At 46.3% G+C, this 25,596-nt stretch overlaps 1 protein-coding gene across 4 annotated transcripts in view; it reads left to right on the top strand.

The window, feature by feature from the left end:
- Window positions 1–25,596, top strand: part of garnl3 (GTPase activating Rap/RanGAP domain like 3) — a 347,312-nt gene that overhangs the window by 256,982 nt on the left and 64,734 nt on the right. For 3 of the 4 annotated variants that reach the window (XM_033049272.1, XM_033049275.1, XM_033049271.1), the window contains exons 12-18: window positions 129–237; window positions 2,084–2,129; window positions 2,478–2,584; window positions 5,955–6,070; window positions 9,262–9,294; window positions 15,319–15,423; window positions 23,087–23,161. In XM_033049272.1, coding sequence (XP_032905163.1) covers window positions 129–237; window positions 2,084–2,129; window positions 2,478–2,584; window positions 5,955–6,070; window positions 9,262–9,294; window positions 15,319–15,423; window positions 23,087–23,161 — 591 coding nt within the window. The remainder of the gene's footprint in view (window positions 1–128; window positions 238–2,083; window positions 2,130–2,477; window positions 2,585–5,954; window positions 6,071–9,261; window positions 9,295–15,318; window positions 15,424–23,086; window positions 23,162–25,596) is intronic. The other variant, XM_033049274.1, reaches the window with a different exon arrangement.

Below are 25,596 nucleotides of genomic sequence, written 5' to 3'. Positions count from 1 at the left end.
GTTTCTGGTCTAGACCAGCATCACATTCCTTCTCTCCAGAGATGCTGCCTGTCCCGCTGAGTTACTCCAGCATTCTGTGTGTGTAATTGCGTATAGAGTGACGTCAGCTCTGACTCTTTGCTTTTCAGGTGGAGAGGAAGCGGCATATCGGGAACGACATTGTAACCATGGTATTCCAGGAGGGGGAGGACTCGTCGCCAGCCTTCAAACCTTCAATGATCCGTTCACACTTCACACGTATCCTCTTCTCCCGTACATGCCTCATGGTTACTGGCCTTTTATTCTGACGGTCTGTGCTTGGTTTAAGGCTGCCTGCATTCTCTTTTCGCCACCCCCCACTAACCCAGTAGCTCTCGCTAATGGAGGAAACATTGCTAGTTTAGTTTAGTTTAACGATGCAGAGCGGAAACAGGCCCTTCGGCCCACCCAGCCCGCGCCGACCAGCGATCCCCGCACACTAGCGCCATCCAACACACACTGAGGACAATTTACAATTTCACCAAGATAATTAGCCTACGCCTTTTGAGTGTGGGAGGAAAGCGGAGCTCCCGGGGAAAACCCACGCCGGTCACGGGGAGAACGTGCAAACTCCATACAGACAGCACCCACAGTCGGGATCGAACCGGGGTCTCAGGCGCTGTGTGGCAGCAACTCTACCGCTGTGCGGCAGCAACTCTACCGCTGCCCCCCCGTACCGCCCTTCTACGGTCTGCCACTCTTAACCCTGATGCCTTCCACAAAATCTTGCTCCTGGTCTTGCCTAGCTCCAATGCTGGGCTTGGGACCAACATACCTGGAGATCACTGGGCCAGTTTCAGATCACTTGATCTGCTGCCTCAGGTACATCCTTTTATTCTGAGACTGTGCCCTCTGGTCCTAGACTCCACCACTAGTGGAAGCATCCTCTCCACATCCACTCTATCCAAGCCTTTCACTACTCGGTAAGTTTCAATGAGGTCCCCCCCCCCTCACCCTTCTAAACTCCAGCGAGTACAGGCCCAGTGCCGCCAAACGCTCATCATATGTTAACCCACTGATTCCTGGGATCATTCTCGTAAACCTTCTCCGCACCTTAGCTTCTTTTACCATCATTACAGGACCTTCAGTAGGTTTTTAATATAATTTGTGTTTTGTATTTTGTTTTTCTATTTGGGGAAGTCACACAGCAATGATTCATTCCCCTATTAGATTCGGAGACCAAGTAAAAATAACACTGCATAATGCATCAGATTTTAAGTTCTTCCTGAATTAACTTCAGCATTATGTTGCGAAATGTCATTTGAAAAAAATATGATTGAAATGTTAAAAACTCATTAACACATAAATATTCCGTGAAACGAATATCTTGAGCTAAGAATTTAGTGTGGCGGTTTTAGTTTTTTTTAGAGATATAAGCATAGAAACAGGCCATTCGGCCCACCTAGTCTATACCGACCATCGACCACCCGTTCACACTAGCTCTATGTTATCCCACTCTCTCATCCACTCTCGACGCACTCGGGGCAATTTACAGAGGGCCAATTAACCTGCTAACCACGTCTTTGGAGTGTGGGGGGAAATCCGGAGCACCCGGAGGAAACCCGGTCATAGGGAGAACATGCAAACTCCACACAGACAGCACCCAAGGTCAGATTGAACCCGGGCGTCTGGCGCTGTGAGGCAGCAGCTTCACCAGCTGAGCCAACATGCTGGTATTTTGTCAGTTTTGATTAATTAATTAAAGTATATCATCAAAATTAAATGTGTAGGAAGGAACTGCAGATGCTGGTTGACACAGAATATAGACACAAAATAACTCAGCGGGACAGGCAGCATCTCTAGGGAGAAGCATCTCGACCCAAAACGTCACCCATTCCTTCTCTCCGGAGATGCTGCCTGATCCGCTGAGTTACTCCGGCATTTTGTGTCTATCTTCAACAAAATTAAATCAAAACAACCAAGAATAAGTGAGTACATATATTCCTTTGAGCAATTGTCTACGATTCTTAAGATGGGACGATGGGAGATTGTTAAGATGGGCATCTGCTTAAAACCATGACTGTATTAATATGTAAACTGGATATTTCTTTAGCTTCTGTCACAGATATTTTTGCCTTAGTCCGATATAACAAACAAAATGACAGTTACCGGTAAGTCTTTCACATAGTTTTGATTTTTTTAATGACTATATTTTTAAATTTTACAAAGAACGAAAGAAGAGGGAGGTGAAAGAGGGAAGGGGGGTACGTTTGGCTTTACTGCGTGTTGGCACTAACATGGCCCTGTGTTGACTAAATGACTTTTGGCCTTGCCTCATACAGCTGGCAGCTGTGGGAAACCCTTGTTTCTCTTCCTTAATGATGAAGGAAATAGTTAAAGTGCTACATTTTATCAACTGGGCCTAACACGCCAGTGTTTCAGGAGCTGTGTTGATAAACTTGGCCAATCGCTGTGTGCTGTGCGATCTCTGTTGACGTTTGCTCATTTTGGTTCAACAGACTTAAGATATTTTCGGAAGAAAGTGTGCCACTGTTTGGACCTCCTCTACCTACTCCACCCGTGTTTACAGATCACCATGAGTTCAGGGACTTTGTATTAGTCAAATGTAAGTCCGCCATTGCTGTTTATTCTTGGGATAAACCACCCATGCTGTACTTTGGGCCAAAACATTACAGAGGCTTCTGAACGAACTTACAACACCCTGCTTTTGCACCGGTTGGGGTTGGCACGGTGGCGCAGCGGTAGAGCTGCTGTCTTACAGCACCAGAGACTAGGGTTGCCAACTTTCTCACTCCCAAATTAGGGACAAAAGGTCAAAATACGGGACAAATTCCCAACGGCAATTCGTTGACTGACTCGGCCGTGGCTGGGTGAATGATGAGTTGGCCAGGGTGCTGGACTGCACACAAAGCCCAGCCGGCGGGCCAGCTGAGGAGTTTTGGCTCGGGCCGAGCGACGTCGCGCGCAAAGTCCGGCGCCCCATCCAACTCATGAACCGATGATTGGCCGTGAGAAGGAGTGGTGGTGGTTTCGGCGGTAAGCGAAGGTCCAAAGGTCGGACAGCTGGCCGTGCTGCCGACCGATGGGGCCACGGGCGAGGCGCTGCTGCTGCTGCACTCCATGAGCTGCATTACGTCGGGACGGGAGTCACAGGACCGGACACGGCTCTCTGACTCGACAGTCCCCTCGACCCGAGTAGTAGCAGTCAAAAACGGGACAAGGGCGGTCCCGTATGGGGCAAACCAATTTAGCCAATATACGGGATGTCCCGGCTAATACGGGACAGTTGGCAACCCTACCGGGTGCTCCAGGCTCCTCCCACACTGCAAAGATGTGCAGATCTGGAGGTTAATTGGTAAATTGTCCTCAGTGTGTGCAGGATCGTCCTAGTGTAAGGGGATCTCCGGTCGGCGCGGACTCGGTGGGCCGAAGGACCTGTTTCTCTAAAAAATTTAAATGTTGGTGATGACTTATTGTATACAAAGTGTATCTGAACCTGAGGCAGGTGAAGTGTGGGCTGGGGCCAGGTACGCCCATACATCGAGAGGGCCTGGCGGGAACAGGTGAGTGGTAAATGGTTATACCTTTGTTGAGCTCCCAGCTCTGGGATAAGACTTTATCAGAAGGTCCCCTTTACAGATGCGCCTTGCACAGCATACTGTCGGGTTACATCATAGTTTGGTTTGGGAACAGCCCCACTTTTGATTTGATTTTTAATTTTAATTTAATTTTTTTTTTCTACTCTACCAGTGTTTGACTTTTTCCTTCACTTCCATGTGAATTGTAAAGTGATTTAATAGGAACCTTTTTCGCACAAAGGGTGGTAGGTGTATGGAACGAGCTGGCGGGTGAGGCAGGTGCTATCGCAACGTTTAAGAGACATTTTGACATGGACATGGGTTGGACAGGTTTAGAGGGATATGGGCCAAATACAGGTAGCTGGGACCAGTGTAGATGGGGCTTGCTGTTTGGTGTGGGCGTGTTGGGCCAAAGGGCCTGTTTCCAGGCTGTATGACCCTATGAGTCTATGACAGTGAAGTGGGGTCTCTTAAGGAGACCCTTCCAAGGGCCATGGAAAAACACAGTCACATTTTGCCAAATACTAAAAACGATCAGGTAAAAGTATGGTAATAGACAATAAGTGCAGGAGTAGGCCATTCGGCCCTTCAAGCCAGCACCGCCATTTAAGGTGATCATGGCTGATCATCCACAATCAGTACCCCGTTCCTGCCTTCTCCCCATATCCCCTGACTCCGCTATCTTCAAGAGCCCTATCTAGCTCTCTCTTGAAAGTATCCAGAGAATCGGCCTCCACCGCCCTCTGAGGCAGAGAATTCCACAGACTCACAACTCTCTGTGTGAAAAAGTGTTTCTTCGTCTCCGTTCTAAATGGCTTACCCCTTATTCTTAAACTGTAGCCCCTGGTTCTGGACTCCCCCAACACTGGGAAAAATGTTCCTGCCTCGAGCATGTCCAAACCCTTAATAATCTTATATGTTTCAATAAGATATCCTCTCATCCTTGCGGCACTTTAGATGTTAATGATGCCAGATTGGCAGACAACAAGTGGATCTTATTCCTACTTTTACTCCTACATACAGGTGATGCACACTTTTTTAGATGGTCGGTGCAGACTCGGTGGGCCGAAGAGTCTGTTTTCATGCTGTAGTTCTAAACTAAACTAAACTGCGCAGTAGAATATTCAATTATGCGGAGAAACAGACACTTTTCAGGAGAGTGTGGTATCTGGGACCGCGATGAGCTCAAAGCAAGTGTGGGAACCAAGGCCCCATTGTGTGAAAGACGGCATAGGTTCAGCACTCTCAACCAGTTGCCAAAGCCTTTAGGTCTCCAAATATAGTTTTTCTGTACAGCGTTTTGAAAAGGCTATGGGAATGTGCTAAGTCGACACCATTATGAACGCAGATTGCAGTACGTGTTCACCTTGCCACCTAAAGAGCCATGCACTGTGAAACTGGCCCTTCGGCCCAACTTGCCCACACCAATCAACATGTCCCATCTACACTAGTCCCTCTGCCTAAACCTGTCTTGTCCATGGACCTGTCTAAATGTTTCTTAAACATTGTGATAGTACTTGCCTCAACTACCGTCTCCGGCACTTGTTCAATACACCAACCACCCTTTGTGTGAACATGTTGGCTGTCAGGTTACATTTTCCGCCCTCACCTTAAACCTATGTGCTCCGGTTCTCGATTCCCCCCCCCCCCCCGGGGTTAAAGACGGTGCAGTTACCTGATCTATCCCTCTCTTGATTTTGTACACATCTATAAGATCACCCCTCATCCTCCTGCGCACCAAGGAATAGAGTCCCAGCCTGCTCAACCTCCCCCTGTAACTCAGGCCCTCGAGTACAGGCAACATCCTGGTAAATCTTCTCTGCACCCTTTCCAGTTTGACAACATTTTCCCCACAACTGGGTGACCAAATCTCAACATTCTGATGAAGGGGCTCGACACCTATTCCTTTTCTCCAGAGACGATGCCTGACCCTCTGAGTCACACCAGCGTTTTGTGTCTATTGTGTCCATCGTGGCTTCACCAATGTCACCTGTGGTCACATCATGGAAAGTAAATAAATTAAATAGACCAGTGACACTTCTAAGTTCTCTTTTTTTGTTCACAAGTTCACAAGTTACAGGAGTAGAATTAGGCCATTCGGCCCATCGAATCTACTCCGCCATTCAATCATGGCTGATCGCTGCCTCCTAATCCCATTTCCCTGCCTTCTCCCCATAACCCTTGGCACCCGTTCTAATCAAGAATTTGCCTTAAAAATATCCACTGACTTGACCTCCACAGCCCTCTGTGGCAATGAGTTCCACAGATTAATTACCCTCTGACTAAAGAAGTTTCTCCTCGCCTCCTTTCTAAAAGAGCGGCATTTAATTCTGAGGCTATGACCTCTGGTCCTTGTTGTTTGTTGTTCTTTGATCTTTGTTGTTGTGTCATTTTCAGTAATCAACGGAGAAAAGGCAACTCTGGAGACTCCGACATTTTCTCAGAAACGTCAGCGTACGTTGGACATGTTGATACGGTCTCTGTACCAGGACCTCATACCAGACTTACACAAGGTACAGTGGCCATGTGGCTTCATTGTCTGCATGAGTTTGCATGCTATCAAAGTCGTGAGGTGTTAGCAATTCTGCATTGGAGTCATGAATCATTTTATCTGCCTTTAACGCTGACCATTTGAAAATCCAAAATTCAAACAATATTTACTTCAGTCATAGAGTCATAGAGTGATAGAGCATGGAAACAGGCCCTTCGGCCCAACTTGCCCATACCAGCCAACATGTCCCAGCTATGCTAGTCCCACCTGCCTGCTTTTGGCCCATATCCCTCCAAACCTGTCCTATCCATGCACCTGTCTAACTGTTTCTTAAATGTTGCGATAGTCCCAGCCTCAACTACCTCCTCCGGCATCTCGTTCCATACAACCACCCTCAGATTCCTATTAAATCTTTTCCCCTTCACCTCAAACCTGTGTTCTCTGGTCTTCGATTCAACTACTCTGTGCAGGAGACCCTGTGCATCTACCCGATCTATTCCACTCATGATTTTGTACACCTCTATCAGATCACCCTTACAGGATCTTACGCTGTCTGTACGGAGTTAGCAACCTCCAACATGACCCTTTTGATTTGTGCCCCAGAATGGATCATCTTCCTGAAGCAGTTTCAATGTAACTACTGTGTAAGGGTTTATGCAAAACTTTAGTCTTTACTTTGTTACTGAGGCAACAAGTCACTATAAAGAAAAAGTTGAAGCTAGTTATTTTCCTTTGAGTTCTTCTTCTTTAATGGTGCAAGATTGGACCAGATCTAGACCATAGGTTGCTCAAGCTTGTGAATAGGCCGCTTTGTGGGACTTTTGGTTCGGTCAAATTTGGAGCATTGCATGTAGTGCTTGGAGATTGACACATTCTTGATTAGTACGGGTGTCAAGGGTTATGGGGAGAAGGCAGGAGAATGGGGTTGAGGGAGAGAGATAGATCAGCCATGATTGAATGGCGGCGTAGACTTGATGGGCTGAATGGCCTAATTCTGCTCTTATAACTTATGACCTATGAATTGATGATGTTCTAGTCGCCCTATTGCAGGAAGGTTGTGGAGGCTTTGGAAAAGGAAATGTTTGCCAAAAGAATGCCTGGATTATTTACAGTAAGAGATTGGACGGACTTGGAACACAGGAGGTTGCAGGGAGACCTGATGGAAGTGTATGAAGGATTAGATAGATCAGCAATAACAAAAAAAATAATGTCGTTGAAGCTTAGATTCAGATATTTGTTGATGTACAATCAGCGGTAAGGTATCAAAAAATAGAATCATAGAACTGTCGTGGCATAAAGTTCACGTTATAGGAGTAGAGTTAGGCCATTCAGCCCATCGAGTCCACTGTGCCATTCAATCATGGCTGATCAATGCCTCCTCATTCCATTTTCCAATCCTTCTCCCCATAACCCCTGACATCCAGTCTAATCAAGAATTGTCTATCTCCCTTAAAAATATCCACTGACTTGGCCTCCACAGTCCTCTGTGGCAATAAGTTCCACAGATTAACTACCCACTGACTAAAGTTCCTCCTCACCTCCTTTGTAAAAGAACGACCTTTAATTCTGAGGCTGTGACCTCTGGTCCTGGACTCTCCCACCAGTGGAAACATCCTCTCCACATCCACTCTATCGATGCCTTTCTTTATTCCGTAAGTTTCAATGAGGTTCCCCCTCAACCTTCTAAACTCCAGCGAGTAGAGGCCTAGTGCTGCCAAACGCTCATCATAGGTTAACCCACTCATTCCTGTGATCATTCTTGTAAACCTCCTCTGGACCCTCTCCAGAGCCATCACATCCTTCCTCAGATATGGGGCCCAAATTTGCTCACAATCTGCTCATAAAGAAGACCATCTCTGACCATTGAGCCAGTGACCTTCAGTAGGTTTGGGGTAAGGGATCCCTGACACAGAAATAACGTTGGATTAACAGCCCTACACTTTTGCTTGACCCCTTTGTCATACCACTTTCATATATGAATAGCTCCCATTGCAACCATTGGACAAAATGTGGTCACAATGGACTGCAGATGCAGATTTACTCAAAAGGATACAAAGTGCTGGAGTAACTCAGTGGATCAGGCAGCATCTATGGAGATAGGTGATGTTTTGGGTTGACACCCCTCTTCAGATGTGAAGAAAGGTCCTGACCCAAAATGTCACCTATCCATGTTCTCCAGAGATGCTGCCTAAACCGCTGAGTTATTCCAGCACTTGATATCCAGTGGGCAAAGTCTTTATAAAGCAATCTTCATCATCAGAGTATATATACTAGAGACAACTTAAAATTATATTTAATAAAGAACTGCAGATGCTGGAAAATCGAAGGTAGACAAAAATGCTGGAGAAACTCAGCGGGTGAGGCAGCATCTATGGAGCGAAGGAAATCCTTCGCTCCATAGATGCTGCCTCACCCGCTGAGTTTCTCCAGCATTTTTGTCTACCTTAAAATTATATTGAAGTTTTAATATTTTTGCACGCATTGTAATCAAATAAAAATATGAATTTAACCTTACATTTTTGTTAAATAAATTGTGTTCAAAATTAATTGCCTGATTTTGCATGCAACTGGTCTAACAATTCTACTGGGCAAAGAAATTTCTATGATCAAAGTGCATTTTGATATTTTTGCATTGTAATGCCCCTATCCCACTTAGGAAAACTGAACGGAAACCTCTGGAGACTTTGCGCCCCACCCAAGGTTTCCGTGCGGTTCCCGGAGGTTTTTGCCAGTCTACCTACCTGCTTCCACTACCTGCAACCTCCGGCAACCACCTGCAACCTCCGGGAACCGTACGGAAACCTTGGGTAGGGCGCAAAGTCTCCAGAGGTTATATTCAGGTTTCCTTTTTAAAAAAATATTTTATTAGAAGCAAACACACATTATAAACATTTCATGTATATCAGTCGTACATTATTACCATTCAGGTTTCCGAAGTGGGACAGGGGCATAACCTATTGAAAATATTAATTTTAAACCTTATGTATTTGCTAAATAAATTGTTTTGAAAGTTCATTAGCTGTTTTTTGCATGCGATTATTCAAGTATAATTATCCGCAAGGTTAACGATGTTTCGAGAATGTACTCTGTGCGTGATAGTGTTTCTGCACAAGCGTTGATTAAGATGGACTCACGCCCTGGTTTAGTTATAACGTGTTGATGTGGCGTGCGTATCACAGTGAACCACTGTTCCGTGTCACATTTCTCCTTCAGGAAATGAATGAGATTCAACTAGGCTGGATAACAGTGAGACCATTTCTCTTTCTCTTTCATGCATCATGAGCATTAGCTTTCGCAAGCCGAGGCGGGCCGACTGGAAAGCATTCGCACAGCACCAGAAACAATGCGTGCAGAGCCAATATTGGTCTGGATTCCCCGCACACTGCGTGTCGGGAGGAGCCGCAGATGCCAGTCCAAACTGAAGGCAGACACGAAAAAGATGGGGTAACTCAGCGGGTCAGGCGGCATCTCTGGAGGGAAGATTCCTTCTCTCCAGAGATGCTGCCTGACCCTTCCAAGTTACTCCAGCTCTTCGTGTCTGCCTTCCCTGCACATTGCTTTGAAATTGTACAGGGTTTCAAAAAGTTGGCGTAATCACAGAAATATTGAAAATCAGAGACAAGCGCCAGATTGCGAAATCTCTTGTCGATGTTACACAGCACACCGACCCTGAAAATTGGTCCAGATCTTAAAGGGTGTTGATTTCTGGTGCCTGAATGCTGATGCTTGGCCTCGAAGGATTAACATTGCCTTGCCCATGTTAATAATATTCATCTAACTGCATCCGACAACTAAGCATGGTTTTTGAAAGTGCCTAACACTAACTCTATTTAAAAATATATATATATATATTAATAAGACTAACATCTTACCAAGCAGTGTTGTCTATTGGTTGTTGTCATTTCTGAAATTGGTGGCCATACATTAAGATGCAAAAGGTTGAGCTAACGGGCTTTGGAAGGGAAACCTTATAGTTGACGCTAATGGTGTGCAGTATGTGTGATACTCAATTATGTATCTAGGGGACATATCTGACCCAAATGGCCAGTGTGTACTTGTCATAGCACCAGTCATCCTTCTCTTCCACGTAATCCCCTTCCCCATTCTGGTCATTTAGCTGAATTGTAATGAACATTTGAAGTTGGTTCCAAAATGTTGCAACTCCAAATATGTTTAGATTTTCATCTCAGCAAAGTTGTAGCCAAATTGTGTCCGGACCTCGTTTGCCAGCGTTGAATAAGACCACCAAACAAGATTCCCAAATTTTTAAGGTAGACAATAATGCTGGAGAAACTCAGCAGGTGAGGCAGCATCTATGGAGCGAAGGAAATAGGCAACGTTTCGGGCCAAAACCCTTCTTCAAACATGTGAGGGTGGGGAATTTTTTATTTACTTTAGTTTGGAGATACAGCGTGGAAACTGGCCCTTCGGCCCACCGTGCTGCATACGCACCGAACAGCGATCTCCGCACATTAACACTACCCTACACACACTAGGGACAATTTACATTTATACAAAGCCAATTAACCTGCAATCCTGCACGTCTTTGGAGTGTGGGAGGATTCCGAAGATCTCGGTGAAATCCCACGCGGTCACGGGGAGAACGTACCCAAACTCTGTACAGACAGCACTCATAGTCGGGATCAAACCCGCATCTCCAGGCCTTCAAGTGCTGTGGGGCAGCAACTCTACCGCTGCGCCACCGTTCCGCCCTTGCAAATTCTGGCAGAGTGCGAGTGAAATTGGAGCATTTGCTTGTGTTTGTGGCCAGAGTTAAGGACTAAATGTGTATATGGCCCAGTTGGATATACATCCTCATTAGCAGCGTGGAACTAGGAATATCACAAAATGCATCATCGGCAGCTTTCCCTTCACCAAATTGATTTCATAAGTTCATGTTCATAAGTGATCGGACCAGAATTAGGCCATTTGAACATCAAGTCCACTCCGCCATTCAATCATGGCTGATCTATCTCTCCCTCTCAACCCCATTCTCCTGCCTTCTCCACATAACCCCTGACACCCGTACTAATCGAGAATCTGTCAATCTCCACCGTAAAAATATCCACTGACTTGGCCTCCACAGCCATCTGTGGCAATGAATTCCACAGATTCACCACCCACTGACTAAAGAAATTCCTCCTCATCTCCTTTCTATAGTTACATCCTTTTATTCTGAGGCTGTGCCCTCTGGTCCTAGACTCTCCCACTAGTGGAAACATCCTCTCCACATCATTCTCATGACTTGAAAATATGTCAGTGGAAAAATATCGCTGTTTCCTTGCTAATACTGGATTTCAGTTCTGGACCATCCTGTTCCAATGACACCCTAGCCAGTACAGTTCCATCACAAGGACGGTAGCAGTTCAGGAAGGCAGCTCACCACAAGCTTCTTCAGTGAGGGATGGTCAACAATGTGCTCACCTTGAATGCACATGGATCGTGTAACAGCAGAGCAGTCACTGTGGTGCAGCGGTAGAGTTGCTGCCTTACAGCGAATGCAGTGCCGGAGACCCGGGTTCCATCCCGGCTACGGGTGCTGTCTGTACGGAGTTTGTACGTTCTCCCCGTGACCTGCGTGGGTTTTCTCTGAGATCTTCTGTTTCCTCCCACACTCAAAGACTCATCAAAGACTTACAGGGTATGTAGGTAAATTGGCTTGGTATAAATATAATTTGTCCCTAGTGTGTGTAGGGCAGTGTTAATATGCGGGGATCGCTGGTCAACGCGGACTCGGTGAGCAGAAGGGCCTGTTTCCACGCTGTATCTCTTCACAAAACTACACTAAGTACAGCACGGGAACAGGCCCTTCGGCCCGCATTGTTCTTGCTGAACTGATGCCAAGACTGACCCTTATCTGCCTGCACACTATACATATCGCTCCATTCCCTGCATATCCATGTGCCTATCCAAAAGTCTCTTAAACGCCACTGTCGTATCTGCCTCCACCACCAAACTTGGCAACGCGTTCCATTCACTCACCACCCTCTAAGTGAACAACTTGCCCCGCACATCTCCTTTAAACTTTGCCCCTCTCACCTTAAGGCTATGCCCACTAGTATTTGATTTTTCCATCCTGGGACAAAGGTTCTGACTGTCTACCCTATCTATGCCTCTCACAAATTAAGAATTAAGATCTGAATTCAAGATACATAACTTGAAAACATAGAGGGTAGCCCTGTGGATCTGATCTGACAGAAAGATAGCAGCACATCCAGTAACAAGGTTTTGTAGCAATAAAATGGAGGCACGAGATGCTGAAATCTTGAGCAAAAAATCCACCCCATCCAATACATCGTCTGTCCATCTCCTTCCGCAGATGCTGCCTGATCCCCTGAATTCCTCCAGCACTTTATTTAGTTTAACTTTAGTTTAGAGATAGAGTGCGGAAGCAGGCCCTTCGGCCCACCGAGTCCGCGCCGCCTAGCGATCCCCGAACATTAACACTATCCTACACACTGGGGACAATTTACAATAATACCAAAGCCAATTAATGTACAAACCTGTACGTCTTTGGAGTGTGGGAGGAAACTGGAGATTCCGTAGAAAACCCACCCGGTCACGGGGAGAACATGCAAACTCCGTACAGACAGCACCCATAGTCAGGATCGAATCCGGGTCTCTGGCGCTGTGAGGCAGCAACTCTGCTGCTGCGCAAGGTTAGCTAATGCAATTAGGCAGCAGGAATGAAGAACAGGATCAGCTTTTACACACCAATCCATTATCAGAAGTGAGCAATCTTAGTGCTAAATTAAAAAATCAATAATGCGAACAATTGGATTTTGGTTTGGAGATGCAGCATGGAAGCAGGCCTTTCAGCCACCGAGTCTGCGCTGACCAACAATTGCCTGTTCACGCTAGGTCTATGTTATCCCAGTTTTGCATCTGACAAACTAGGGGCATTTAACGTGCACATCTTTGGGATGTGGAGGAAACCCAGGCATGTGGGAGAAAACCCAGGCAGTCACAGTACAAGCTCCACAAAGACAACACCTGAGGTCAGGATCGAACCCGGGTCTCTGGCATTGTGTGGCAACAGCTCCACTGCTGTGCCACTGTGCTGCCCTGATTTTGTTATCTTTCAGCTTGTGGGACGTGGAAGAATTCCAAGTGGACATCTAATAAGATTTCATCATTGGGACTAGATGCAAATATAATTGAAGCAATCCATTACAAAGAGTCTGAAGAAGGGTCCCAACCCGAAACATGGGCTATCCACATTCTCCCGAGATCCTGCCTTGCCCGCTGAGTTCCTCCAGCACTTTGTGTCAATCACAAACAAATATCTATCTTTACCGATTAGAGGAGGTAAAACCGAAACTTTTACAAAATCATACTCACACAGCACGGAAGCAGGCCCTTCAGCTCAACTTGCCCATGCCGGCCAAGATGAATGAATGAATAAGTTTATTGGCCAAGCATTCAGAAACAAGGAATTTGCCTTGGTGCTCCGCCCGCAAGTGACAACATGACGTACAGTAACAGTTAGGAATGACACATTAAAACATTAAACATTAATAATAAAACATTATTGATTAAACATGTGAATTAAATAAAATACCAGAGCAAAAGGAGGCTACAGTTTTTGTCGCGGGGTGACGCCTGTTTGGTCGTGAGTAGTCGCCCAAAGATTTGTACCTTTTTCTGGTTGCCGCTGGATTTTCAACATGTCGAAAATTTTCGGCCACCTACTGCGACTATGACGGGTGCCAGCAAGTCGCCAAAAATATTGTGTAAGTGGGACAGGCCCTTTACAGCACCAGACCTGGTTATAATCCTGACTACGGGTGCTGTTTGTACGGAGTTTGTACGTTCTCACCGTGACCGCGTGGGTTTTCTCCAGGTGCTCTGGTTTTCTCTCACACTCCAAAGACGTGCAGGATTGGCTTTGGTAAATTGGCTTTGGTAAACTGTCGCTGTTGTGCAGGATAGTGCTAGTGTACAGGTGATCACTGGTCAGCGTGGACTAGGTGGGCTGAAGGGCCTGCTTCCATGATTTATCCCTGAACCAAACTAATCTAAAATCTCTGATTGGATCTATAACTCTACCCACCAATACTGAGACATTAAAGACATTCAACACAATACAAGCGATCAGAGGAAGGGAACATGTTCCTTCATTGTGGTCCTCATTTCCCACTGGATTTAACTTACGACATGGATTTGGAACATTCATCACCAAATGCTAACGTTGCCTCCAATGCAAGTACAAGACAAGATGGCATGCACGCACTAGAGGCCATCTTGTCTTCTTTTAGATGCAGTTTATTGTCTAGCCAAGAGGCCGCAACAAAAATAAACTCTAGAAGTTATTAACCAGTCAGTACTATGAGAAGTGTGTGCTGCTGGAGAGGGGCTTTGACTGGAAGTTGCCATAATGTTATATTTGACGGTGTTAAACTCATCTCCGCAAACATCACTAGAGGCAGACGGGATGACTCCAACGCCAAGACACTTCCGTGTGCTTCCACACTCAGGAACGGCGCTGTGCAGCCCTGTTCTCTGCAGCCGTTTTTATCGGGATGCATCACAGCACGGTTTGGGAACAGCTCCATCCAAGACCACGAGAAATTGCAGAGAATTGGGGACGCAGCCCAGACCATCACGCAATCCAACCTCCCTTCCATTGACTCCATTTACACCTCACGCTGCCTCGGCAAGGCCAGCAGCATAATCAAGGACCAGTCGCACCCTGGCCTCTGCCTCTTCTCCCCTCTCCCATCAGGCAAGAGGTACAGAAGTGTGAAAACACACACCTCCAGATTCAGGGACAGTTTCTTCCCAGCTGTTATCAGGCAACTGAATCATCCTACCACAACCAGAGAGCAGTCCTGAACTACTATGTACCTCATCGGCAACCCTCGGACTTTCTTTGATCGACTTTACTGGCTTTACCATGCACTAGACATTAGTCCCTTATTCATCAGTGCACTGTGGATGGCTCGATGTAATCATGTATTATCTTTCCACTGGCTGGGTAGCACGCAGCAAAAGCTTTTCACTGTACCTCGGTACACAATAAACTAAACTGAACTGAACTGTGTGATACAGGGAGCATCAGCTGTGATTAATCATTCCGCTTGAAGTAGGGGTAAATATTTGGGGTTGCAGCCTGCAGAGTTAAAGCAGAGGCCCTGCAAGAGGATAGCCGCCAATGACCACAGCCTGTAGGTTGCTAGGTTGGTCTTCATTGTGTCTCTTCATTGAGTTTCAGTGACTGAGCCAGAACGGTGCCGGGTTCTCAATCTCTCTCTCTTATCGTGTGTCTAGAACATGCTGAACAGGCGCTCCTTCAGTGACGTGCTGCCAGAGTCGCCCAAGTCAGCGCGCAAGAAAGAGGAGGCTCGACAGGCGGAATTTGTTCGAGTCGGACAAGTAAGTTCTTTCTCACCAGCAGAGGCTTCCTTTGGGAACCTGCAACCACCGTGCCAAACGGCCCTTTCTTTAATCGGTTAACTTGAGAGAGTTAGATCTAGCTCTTAGAGCTAAAGGAATCAAGGGGTATGGTGAGACAGCCGGGACGGGGTATTGATTTTAGATGATCACCCATGATTGTATTGAATGGCAGTGCTGGCTTGAAGGGCCGAATAGCCTACTCCTGCGCCTATTTTTCTATGTTTCTATGTAACTCACAGGGCGGCACGGTGGCGCAGCGGTAGAGTTGCTGCCTCACAGCGCTTTCAGCGGCAGAGACCCGGGTTCGATCCTGACCACGGGTGCTGCCTGTACAGAGTTTGTTCGTTCTCCCCGTGACTGCGTGGATTTTCTCCGAGACCTCCAGTTTTCTCCCACACTTCAAAGACGTCCAGGTTTGTAGGTTAATTGGCTTCGGTCTAAATGTAAATTGCCCCTTGTGTGTGCAAGGTAGTGTTAGTGTGCGGGGATGGCTGGTCGGTGCAGACTCGGTGGGCCGTAGGGCCTGTTTCCACGCTGTATCTCTAAACCAAACTAAACTAAGCCTGCTGGCACTGTGGGTGAGGTGTACACTCCAACAGTGCGATGCCATCCAACTTGCACTAGAAAGACGGGGATTTTAATGAGTCTCCAAATGGCAGCAGTGAACAAGGTACAGAGAGCCTACCTGACAAGGCCCAGTCTGTGCATCGTCCTTATCCTTCCCTAAAGGTCAGTGTTACCGTAGAACAAACAGCGGCTGCCCAATATTGAGTCAATCACCGCACGCATCTAAAATGCTCAACATCAACCATATAAAACGGAATGTTGCTTGCAGACGCTGTTTGAATCTTTGGACTTTAGACTTTTAGACTTTAGAGATACAGCGTAGAAACAGGCTCACTGAGTCCACTCTGACCAGCAATCACCCAGCACTGTCCTACACACGAGGGACAATTTACACATTTATAGAAGCCAATTAACCTACAGTGAACCTGAGGGGCAACTTATTCACACAGAGGGTGGTGGGTATGTTGAATGAGCTGCCAGAGGAGGTCATTGAAGCATGAAGTACTATAACAGCATTGAAAAGACACAGACAGATGCATGGATGGGAAAGGTTTAGAGAGATATAGGCCAAATGCAGGCAAATGGGAGCAGCTTAGATGGAGCATCTTGGTTGGTATGGACAGGATTAGGTTGACGTTTCTGTGCTGTATGAGGACTGAGCAAAACATGGCTTCCATTGAAATGTTTACAAAGATAGAACATCGAACAGTCCAGCACAGGAACAGGCCCTTCAGCCCATAATGTCTGTGCCAAACATGATGTCAAACCCAACTCTTGTCTGCCTGAAGATGATCTATGTGCATCCATTCCCTGACTATCCAAAAGTCCCTTCAACGCCACTATCGTATGCCCCCATCACTATCTCCAGCCTCGTGTCCCAGGCACTCACCAGCCTCAGGATAAAAACCTTGCACTGCACATCCCCTTTAGACTTTGCGCCTATTACCCTTGAACCGATGCCTATTTGATATCTGCATCTTGAGCAAAAAAATTTCCGACTCTCTGCTATCTATGCCTTTCATCAATTTGTACACTTCTATCAGGACTCACCGCAACTTCCAGCGTTACGGAGAAAACAGCCCACGTCTGTGCAACCTCTCCCTGCAGCCAATGCCCCCGAATTCAGGCAGTGTTCTGGTAAACCTCCTCCACACACTCTCCAAAGCTTCATGTTCTTCCAGTGATGGGGCCACCTGAACCGCTCGCATTACTCCAAACATGACCCGAACAAAGCCCCATCAAGCTGCATTATGACTTCCTGACTCGTTTCTCAATGCCCCTTGCAATGAAGGCAATCATATCATATGCCTTGGTAGACACAAAATGCTGGAGTAACTCAGCGGGTGAGGCAGCATCTCTGGAGAGAAGGAATGGGTAACGTTTCGGGTTGAGACCCTTCTTCAGACTCTTATGCCTTCTTTCTTTCGATGGTTGTGACTTGAAACTCTTTGATTTGCCTAAGAACCTGCTATTTCCTTGCATTGGCTACCAGGGCCAAATAAACTTGTTGGGTGCCAGAAATGTCTATGATTTTGGATCTAAAAAAAGCTTGCAAGTAGGAATCGAATGAAGTTTAAATGCCTTCTCTTGCCATAGAGCCGATTTGCCAAATGAGCTGGATTCCCCCCTTTATTAGTGTGAGAGAGAAAGTAGGGTTTGCAAGAACAGGTAGGTGATAGCTGAGGAATACTACTTTAGACTTTGTACTTTTGAGATACAGGGTAGAATCAGGCACTTTGCCCACTGAGTCCGCGCCGACCAGCGATAACGTACAAACTCCGTACAGTCTCTGTGACCACGTGGGTTTCCTCCAGGTGCTCCGGTTTCCTCCCACACTCCAAAGACGTAGGTTATGTGTAGGAAGGAACTGCAGACGCTGGTTTATACTGAAGATAGACGCAAAAAGCTGGAGTAACTCAGCGGGACAGGCAGTACCTCTGGCGAGAAGGAGATGTGTGATGTTTTGGGTCTGAAGAAGGGGCTTGACCCGAAACTTCACGAGAAACTTTTCTCCAGGGATGCTGCCCGTCCCGCTGAGTTACTCCAGCATCTATGTGTCTAATTTCAGGTTAGTAGGTTAATTGGCTTTGGTAAAATTGTGAATTTCCCCATCGTGTGGGATAGTGTTAATGTGCGGGGTGATCACTGGTCAGTGGGCTTGATGGGCCGAAGGGTCTGATTCCACGCTGTACCTCAAAAGTCTAAAGTACAAACTCCGTACAGACAGCACCCGTAGTCAGGATGGAATCAGGTGGTCTGGTGCTGTAAGGCAGCATCTCCAAAATGGATGGCACTGGATACTTGAAATGGAGGATGTTTGGTCAGGATGGAATGATCAGTGGTTCAATGGTACCTTCATTGTCACATGTACTGAGGTGCAGTGAAATTCAATTGTGCATGCAGTTCAATACAAGTAACACTATACATAAGCACTTAGATACATTTTAGATAAGCATCTCAGATTCAGTACAAGTGTATAGTATTAGTACACAGATACTGAGTAGCCAGAGTTGGTGCCACTTTCAAGTCCCTATTGTTATGGATGTTATAGTGTGTAAAGTGGCCAGAGGATACACCAGACGTCACCCTCTGTTCTACCACCCAACCTGACTCCAATGGTCCATGCATCTCCAGGTGGCATGGTGACGCAGCGGTAAATTTGCTGCTCTACTGCGCTTGCAGCGCCACGAGACCCAGGTTCGATCCTGACTACGGGTGCTGTCTGTACGGAGTTTGTACGTTCTCCCCGTGACCGCACGCGTCTTCTCCGAGATCTTCGGTTTCCTCCCACACTCCAAAGACGTACAGGTGTGTAGGTTAATTGGCTTGGTGTATGTGGAAATTGTCCCTAGTGTGTGTAGGATGGTGTTAATGTGCAGGAATCGCTGGTCGACGCGGACATGGTGGACGCTATATCTCTAAACTAAACAAAATGAAACTAAATCTTGGAGGAGTTGGATTTAGGCCCATGGGTGAACTGATCATATGTGATCAACGTTTTGTAAATAAATGTGCTCATTTCCGAGATCCATTTACCACGGCAGAAATGCACAAAGACTGGATTTTGTTTGTGATTTGAATTCCCACTTGAGCTTAACTGAGTTCACTTCTATTAAAGGTAGGAGCCAAGCCTACTATGTCTAACGTTAGTATAGTTTAGTTTAGTTTAGAGATAGAACTTTAAACAGTCCCTTCGGCCCACTGAAACCGTGCCAACTAGTGATCCCCGCACACTAACACTATCCTACACACACTAGGGACAACTTACAATTTTACCGAGACAATTAACCTACAAACCTGTACGTCTTTGGAGTGTCGGATAAAACCGGAGATCCCGGGAAAATTCAGGCAGGTCAAGTCAAGAGAGTTTATTGTCATGTGTCCCAGATAGGACAATGAAATTCTTGCTTGCTGCAGCACAACAGAATATTGTAAACATAAATACAGAACAGTTCAGTTCAATATACGGGGAGAACGTGCAAACTCCGTGCAGACAGGATCGAACACAGGTCACCGCTGCGCCACCATGCTGCTGGTGTTAATAATATAATATTATAAATAATATAATAATAATGTAATGTATTATAATAATTTAGAATCTATTAATCTATAATACATTCTCTATCTATGTGAGTGTATTTGAATTATTTACCTAACTTTGAGTTAGTGGTTCAGCTGGTAGAGCTGCTGCCTCACAGCACCAGAGACCCGGGTTCAATCCAGGTGCTGTCTGCACGGAGTTTGCACGTTCTCCCTGTGGCTGTGTGGGTTTCGTCCAGCTGAAGAATTAAGAAATGATCTTTACTTGAAATGAGGCTGCTGAAAGTGTTCTCCAACAGTTTGTGGTGGGGCTGGCTTGGGCTCAGCCTCACTGCCTGAGGGGCTGGCACCAGTCCAGACCTCACTGACCACTGTTGGGCTCCTGTGGAGCTGGCAGTGCAGTGGCACGGCGAGTGGAGCAGTTTGCACATTCTCCCCGTGACCTGCATGGGTTTTCTTCATGACCTTCGGTTTTCCTCACAGACTCTAAAGACTTCAGGGCCTGTCCCACTTAGGCGACTTTTTAGGCGAGTGCAAGAGACTCTGCGCTCGCCACATGGTCACCACATGTTCGCTGGTGGTCTCTCGTGAGTCTCCTTCATGGTCGCGAGGAGTTCCCGCCTTCTGGGAACTAGTCGCGGACTCAGTATGGTCGCCGCAAACTTTTCAACATGTTGAAACATTTTCTGCGACCAAAAATTGGTCGCCATGAAGAAAATCGATAATCCTGTAGTCGTAGGTGCAGTTGTAGTGGGGTCGCCATGTAGTTATGGGTAGTCGAGGTAGTCGTAGGTAGTTTTAGTTAATCGCCTTTGCTGACCGGGCATTTTCATAGGCTCATTGGGGGGAAAAAATGTAAGCACGAGCTTTCAGAACCAAGGAAAACCGACCGGTAATGTTAAATGCCGGACAAACTTCACAGCTGTGTATCTCTGGCTTATTAAAAGTTGTCTGGCTTCTTAAAAGTGTCTCCACCCCTTCTCCCCCCTTCTCCCCCTCTCTCCCCCCCTCCCCCTCTTTTAAAGGACTTATTGTACACTGTGCTAGCCGTCTTAACCTTGCCGTTCATCGCAGTGTGTGTTTGTATCACCTTGGCTTTGCACTGTGTGAATTTCAGACAGCGCTCCCCCCCCATTTGCCCTGGCCCCCGCCTTTGCGATGTGTGTGTGTGTGTGTGTGTGTGTGTGTGTGTGTGTGTGTGTGTGTGTGTGTGTGTGTGTGTGTGTGTGTGTGTGTGTGTGTGTGTGTGTGTGTGAGTGTGTGTGTGTGTGAGTGTGTGTGAGAGTGTGTGTGTGTGTGTGTGTGTGTGTGTGTGTGTGTGTGTGTGTTCCTCTCTGACAGTCGCCGGCAGTCCGCTGAAAAATCGCCTAAGTGAGACAGGCCCTATGCAGGTTTGTAGGTTAATTGGCTTGGTATAAAAATGTAAAAACTGTCCCTAGTGTGTGTAGGATAGTGTTAATGTGCGGGGATCACTGGTCGGTGTGGACTCAGTGGGACAAATGGCCTGTTTCTGCGCTGTATCTCTAAACTAACTAAACCCAGTGACAGTGGGGCGATTGGCTGCTGTGCGAGGGAGGTTTGCGCAGGTTTGCGCCTGCTCACCGGAAACTGGGTTCAAGTGAACCCAGTGGTGCAGCATGGAAACAGGCCCTTCGGCCCATCCAGTCCACACCGACCATCAATCACCTGTTCACACTAGTTCTATGTTATCCCACTTTCTCATCCACTCCCTACACACAAGGGGCAATTTACAGAGGGCCAATTAACCTACAAATCCGCAGGTCATAGGGAGAACGTGCAAACTCCACACAGATAGCACCCATAGTCAGGAACGAACCCGGGTCTCTGCCGCTGTAAGGCAGCAACTCTACCGCTGCGCCACCGTGCAGCCCATGGTTCATGTGTTGGTGATCAGCGAACTGTGGTTGGAGGCAGGTAACTGGGTTCATGGGTGGCATGGTGGGGCAGCAGTAGTTTAGTTTAGTTTAGCCTAGTTTAGAGATACAGCGCGGAAACAGGCCCTTAGGCCCACCGAGTCCGTGCCGACCAGCGATACCCGATCCTGACTACGGGCATTGTCTGTTCAGAGTTTGTACGTTCTCTCCGTGACCGTGTGGGTTTCTCCGGGTGCTCCCGTATTCTCCCACATCAAAACGTGTAGGTTTGTTGGTTAATTGGCTTTGGTAATATTGTAAATTGTCCCTTGTGTGTAGGATAGTGTTGGTGTTCAGGGCGATCGCTGGTCGGTATGGACAAGGTGGGCCAAAGGGCCTGCTCCCACGGTATATCCCTGTAATACAACACAGGGACTGGCCCTTCAGTCCACTGGTGTCTCTGCTGCTAATCAAGCATCAATTTTGCCAACTGTATCTCTAAACTAAACTACACTTAACTTAACTTAACTAAACTACACTTAACTAAACTAAACTAAACTACACTTAACTAAACTAAACTACACTTAACTAAACTAAACTAAACTACACTTAACTAAACTAAACTAAACTACACTTAACTAAACTAAACTACACTTAACTAAACTAAACTAAACTACACTTAACTAAACTAAACTAAGCTGCACTTAACTAGACTACACTTAACTAAACTAAACTACACTTAACTAAACTAAACTACACTTAACTAAACTAAACTAAACTGCACTTAACTAAACTACACTTAGCTAAACTAAACTACACTTAACTAAACTACACTTAACTAAACTAAACTAAACTACACTTAACTAAACTTAACTAAACTAAACTACACTTAACTAAACTAAACTAAACTACACTTAACTAAACTAAACTACACTTAACTAAACTAAACTAAACTACACTTAACTAAACTAAACTAAGCTGCACTTAACTAAACTACACTTAACTAAACTAAACTAAACTACACTTAACTAAACTAAACTACACTTAACTAAACTAAACTAAACTGCACTTAACTAAACTACACTTAACTAAACTAAACTACACTTAACTAAACTACACTTAACTAAACTAAACTAAACTACACTTAACTAAACTTAACTAAACTAAACTACACTTAACTAAACTAAACTAAACTACACTTAACTAAACTAAACTAAACTAAACTACACTTAACTAAACTAAACTACACTTAACTAAACTAAACTAAACTACACTTAACTAAACTAAACTAAACTACACTTAACTAAACTAAACTACACTTAACTAAACTACACTTAACTAAACTAAACTAAACTACACTTAACTAAACTAAACTACACTTAACTAAACTAAACTAAACTAAACTACACTTAACTAAACCAAACTACACTTAACTAAACTACACTTAACTAAACTAAACTACACTTAACTAAACTAAACTAAACTACACTTAACTAAACTACACTTAACTAAACTACACTTAACTAAACTACACTTAACTAAACTAAACTACACTGAACCAAACTAGCTGAAGGTAACAATATGCGCTGCAGCAGGGGCAACACTTTGAGACCTGGATCGTATTCTGCTGCATTTACACCTTGGACATTCTTTTCTTTAAGGCCCTGAAGCTGAAAACGATCGTCAGAGGGGATGCCCCCACCAGCCTGGTGACCACAGGCTTGTGCAGGAAGGAGGTGAGTGAGATATCCACACCGCTTCCCCCTTTGCAAATGTTTACGTGGATGATGCCTCAGAGGAGCCAGCGCCTCAGCAAAGCCCGCGGACTTGCCTCGGCATGACTGGGTCGCAGATTCATGCAGCACGGGGGAACAGCAGGCCCTTCGGCCCAACTCCTCTGTGCTAGCCAACATCCTCGTAAATCCTAGTTCGACACGAAATGCTGGAGCAACTCAGCGAGTCAGGCAGCATCTCTGGAGAGAAGGAATAGGTGACGTTTCTGGTTGAGACCTTCAGATCCTCGTAAATCTTCTCTGCGCTTCCAGTGACCTTGGAATGGGGCAACGGTGATGGGGAGATGGGAGGGAGTCCGGGGCCAGGCTGAAAGCTGCCTGCACTGTTCCCCCTGACTCTAAGTTCCCCTCGGTGCTGTGATCCAGTGGCAGTGGAGGTGACAGAGGCACAAGTGACAAACTATATTTTCTGGAATGCTTTATCCGTAAAAGGACTGGAGATATTGCCACCGAGTCACACAGCGTGGAAACTTCGGCCTAAATTGCCCACGCCGACCAACATGTCCCATCTACACTCGTCCCACCTGACCCGTATACCTCTAAACCTGTCCTATCCATGTACCTGCCTAAATGGTTCCGAAACGTCGCGATATTCCCTGCTTCAACTACCTCCTACGGCAGCTCATTCCATACACCCACCGCTCCTTGTGTAAAAAAAGTCACCCCCTCAGGTTCCTATTAAATCTTTCCCCCTTCACCTTAAACCTGTGTCCTCTGCCTCTCGATTCACCCAGTCTGGGCAAAAGACTGTGCGTCTGCCCAATCTATTCCTCTCATGATTTTATGCACCTTTATAAGATCACCCCTCATCCTCCTGCGCTCCAAGAAATAGAGTTTAAGAAGGAACTGCAGATGCTGGAAAATCAAAGGTAGACAAAAGTGCTGGAGCACCTCAGCGGGTGCAGCAGCATCTATGGAGCGAAGGAAATAGGCAACGTTTCGGCCCGAAACGTTGCCTATTTCCTTCGCTCCATAGATGCTGCTGCACCCGCTGAGTTTCTCCAGCACTTTTGTCTACCTCCAAGGAATAGAGTCCGAGCATGTTCAACCACTCCCTTGAGACCTACCATTCAGGCTTTGTGGAAGTGTTATTCATTAGTAATGTAAGGACGTTTGTCTCCAAGGTGTTACATTGTGTGGTTGTGCTGTTTGAGTTACTACAGAGTGGAGCTGTTGAAAGATTAATGCCGTCAATGCTTTAATGCACACTTCATCCCGTCAAATTAATTGATTTGTGAGTCTCGGTTGCTTGGACTCCGGAGTATTTCTATCACCGTGGACCGCTAATTTGTCTTGATATTGTCTGGAATCTGACCCGGTGCCATATTTCATCACCTTTGTGGCTTCAGGTCTCGTGGAGCAGAGGCTCTGAGCCCAGCCCAGCACTCACCACCAAAGATCCTATAGCGGAGCAAGATAGGCCACTCCAGCTAAATGCAATGGGCTGACGTGTAGTATGCAACGGAGCGGAACGTGGGCCTTTTTTTCATCCATTTACGTAACCCGACCCGACCCGACCCGACCCGCAGTGTAATCAGCGTTGAGGGGGAACAGTTTGTGTCAATAAATTATAACTCTGAAAATGAGAAGATTTTTACCAAATAACTTTTATTTTTACGAGGATGTTTCCGTAACCGGCTTCCGTCTCTGCACTAGTATCTTTGCTCCGCTGTGGGACCTTTGGTGCGGAGACGGAAGACGGCTACGGAAATGGGGCCATAAATCACCCATGAATCTGCCCATGACCGTACTACACCTTTTTCGTCGAGTGATCTATCTTGCCCGCTATAGGATCTTTGCCCACCTACCACGGCATTCCTGGCTTCTTTAGGTCATTTAAATTTTCATTCAGCGGGACGTCGAGACAGCCTCATGGCGGGGCGATGAAATGATCAATCATCAGCCTCCATACGCTATACGTCGTGGCTCAGCGCTATCAATTTACTGCTCAACCTTCCGACCAGCGATCACCCACCCGTACACTAGTACCTATCCTACACACTAGGGACAATTTACAGAAGCCAATTAACCTTTGGAGTGGGAAGAAACCGGAGCACCTGGAGAAAACCCACGCGGGTCACGGGGAGTGCGTACAAACTCTGCACAGGCAGCACCCGTGGTCAGGATCGAAACCGTTTCTCTGGCGCTGTAAGGCAGCAACTCTACCGCTGCGCCACCGTGCCGCCCTGATGTGAAATATATGATGGGTGCAACAGCACATTAATGTTGTATCTCTGCCAGCACGTCAGACGTGGAGCTGGGAAGTGGGTAGAGGCCAATAGTTTGATTGTTGTGATGGAGATAATTGTCCAATGGGTTCCCTCCTTTGTGATTAATCTCTATGATTTGTCGGAGAAACTCGGTCCCAAACAAAGCCC

This window comes from Amblyraja radiata, chromosome 32, assembly GCF_010909765.2.
Source record: "Amblyraja radiata isolate CabotCenter1 chromosome 32, sAmbRad1.1.pri, whole genome shotgun sequence".
Classification (NCBI taxonomy): Eukaryota; Metazoa; Chordata; class Chondrichthyes; order Rajiformes; family Rajidae; genus Amblyraja; species Amblyraja radiata.
The sequence above is the reverse complement of the archived record's forward strand: the minus strand, read 5'-3'. Positions and strand labels throughout refer to the sequence as shown.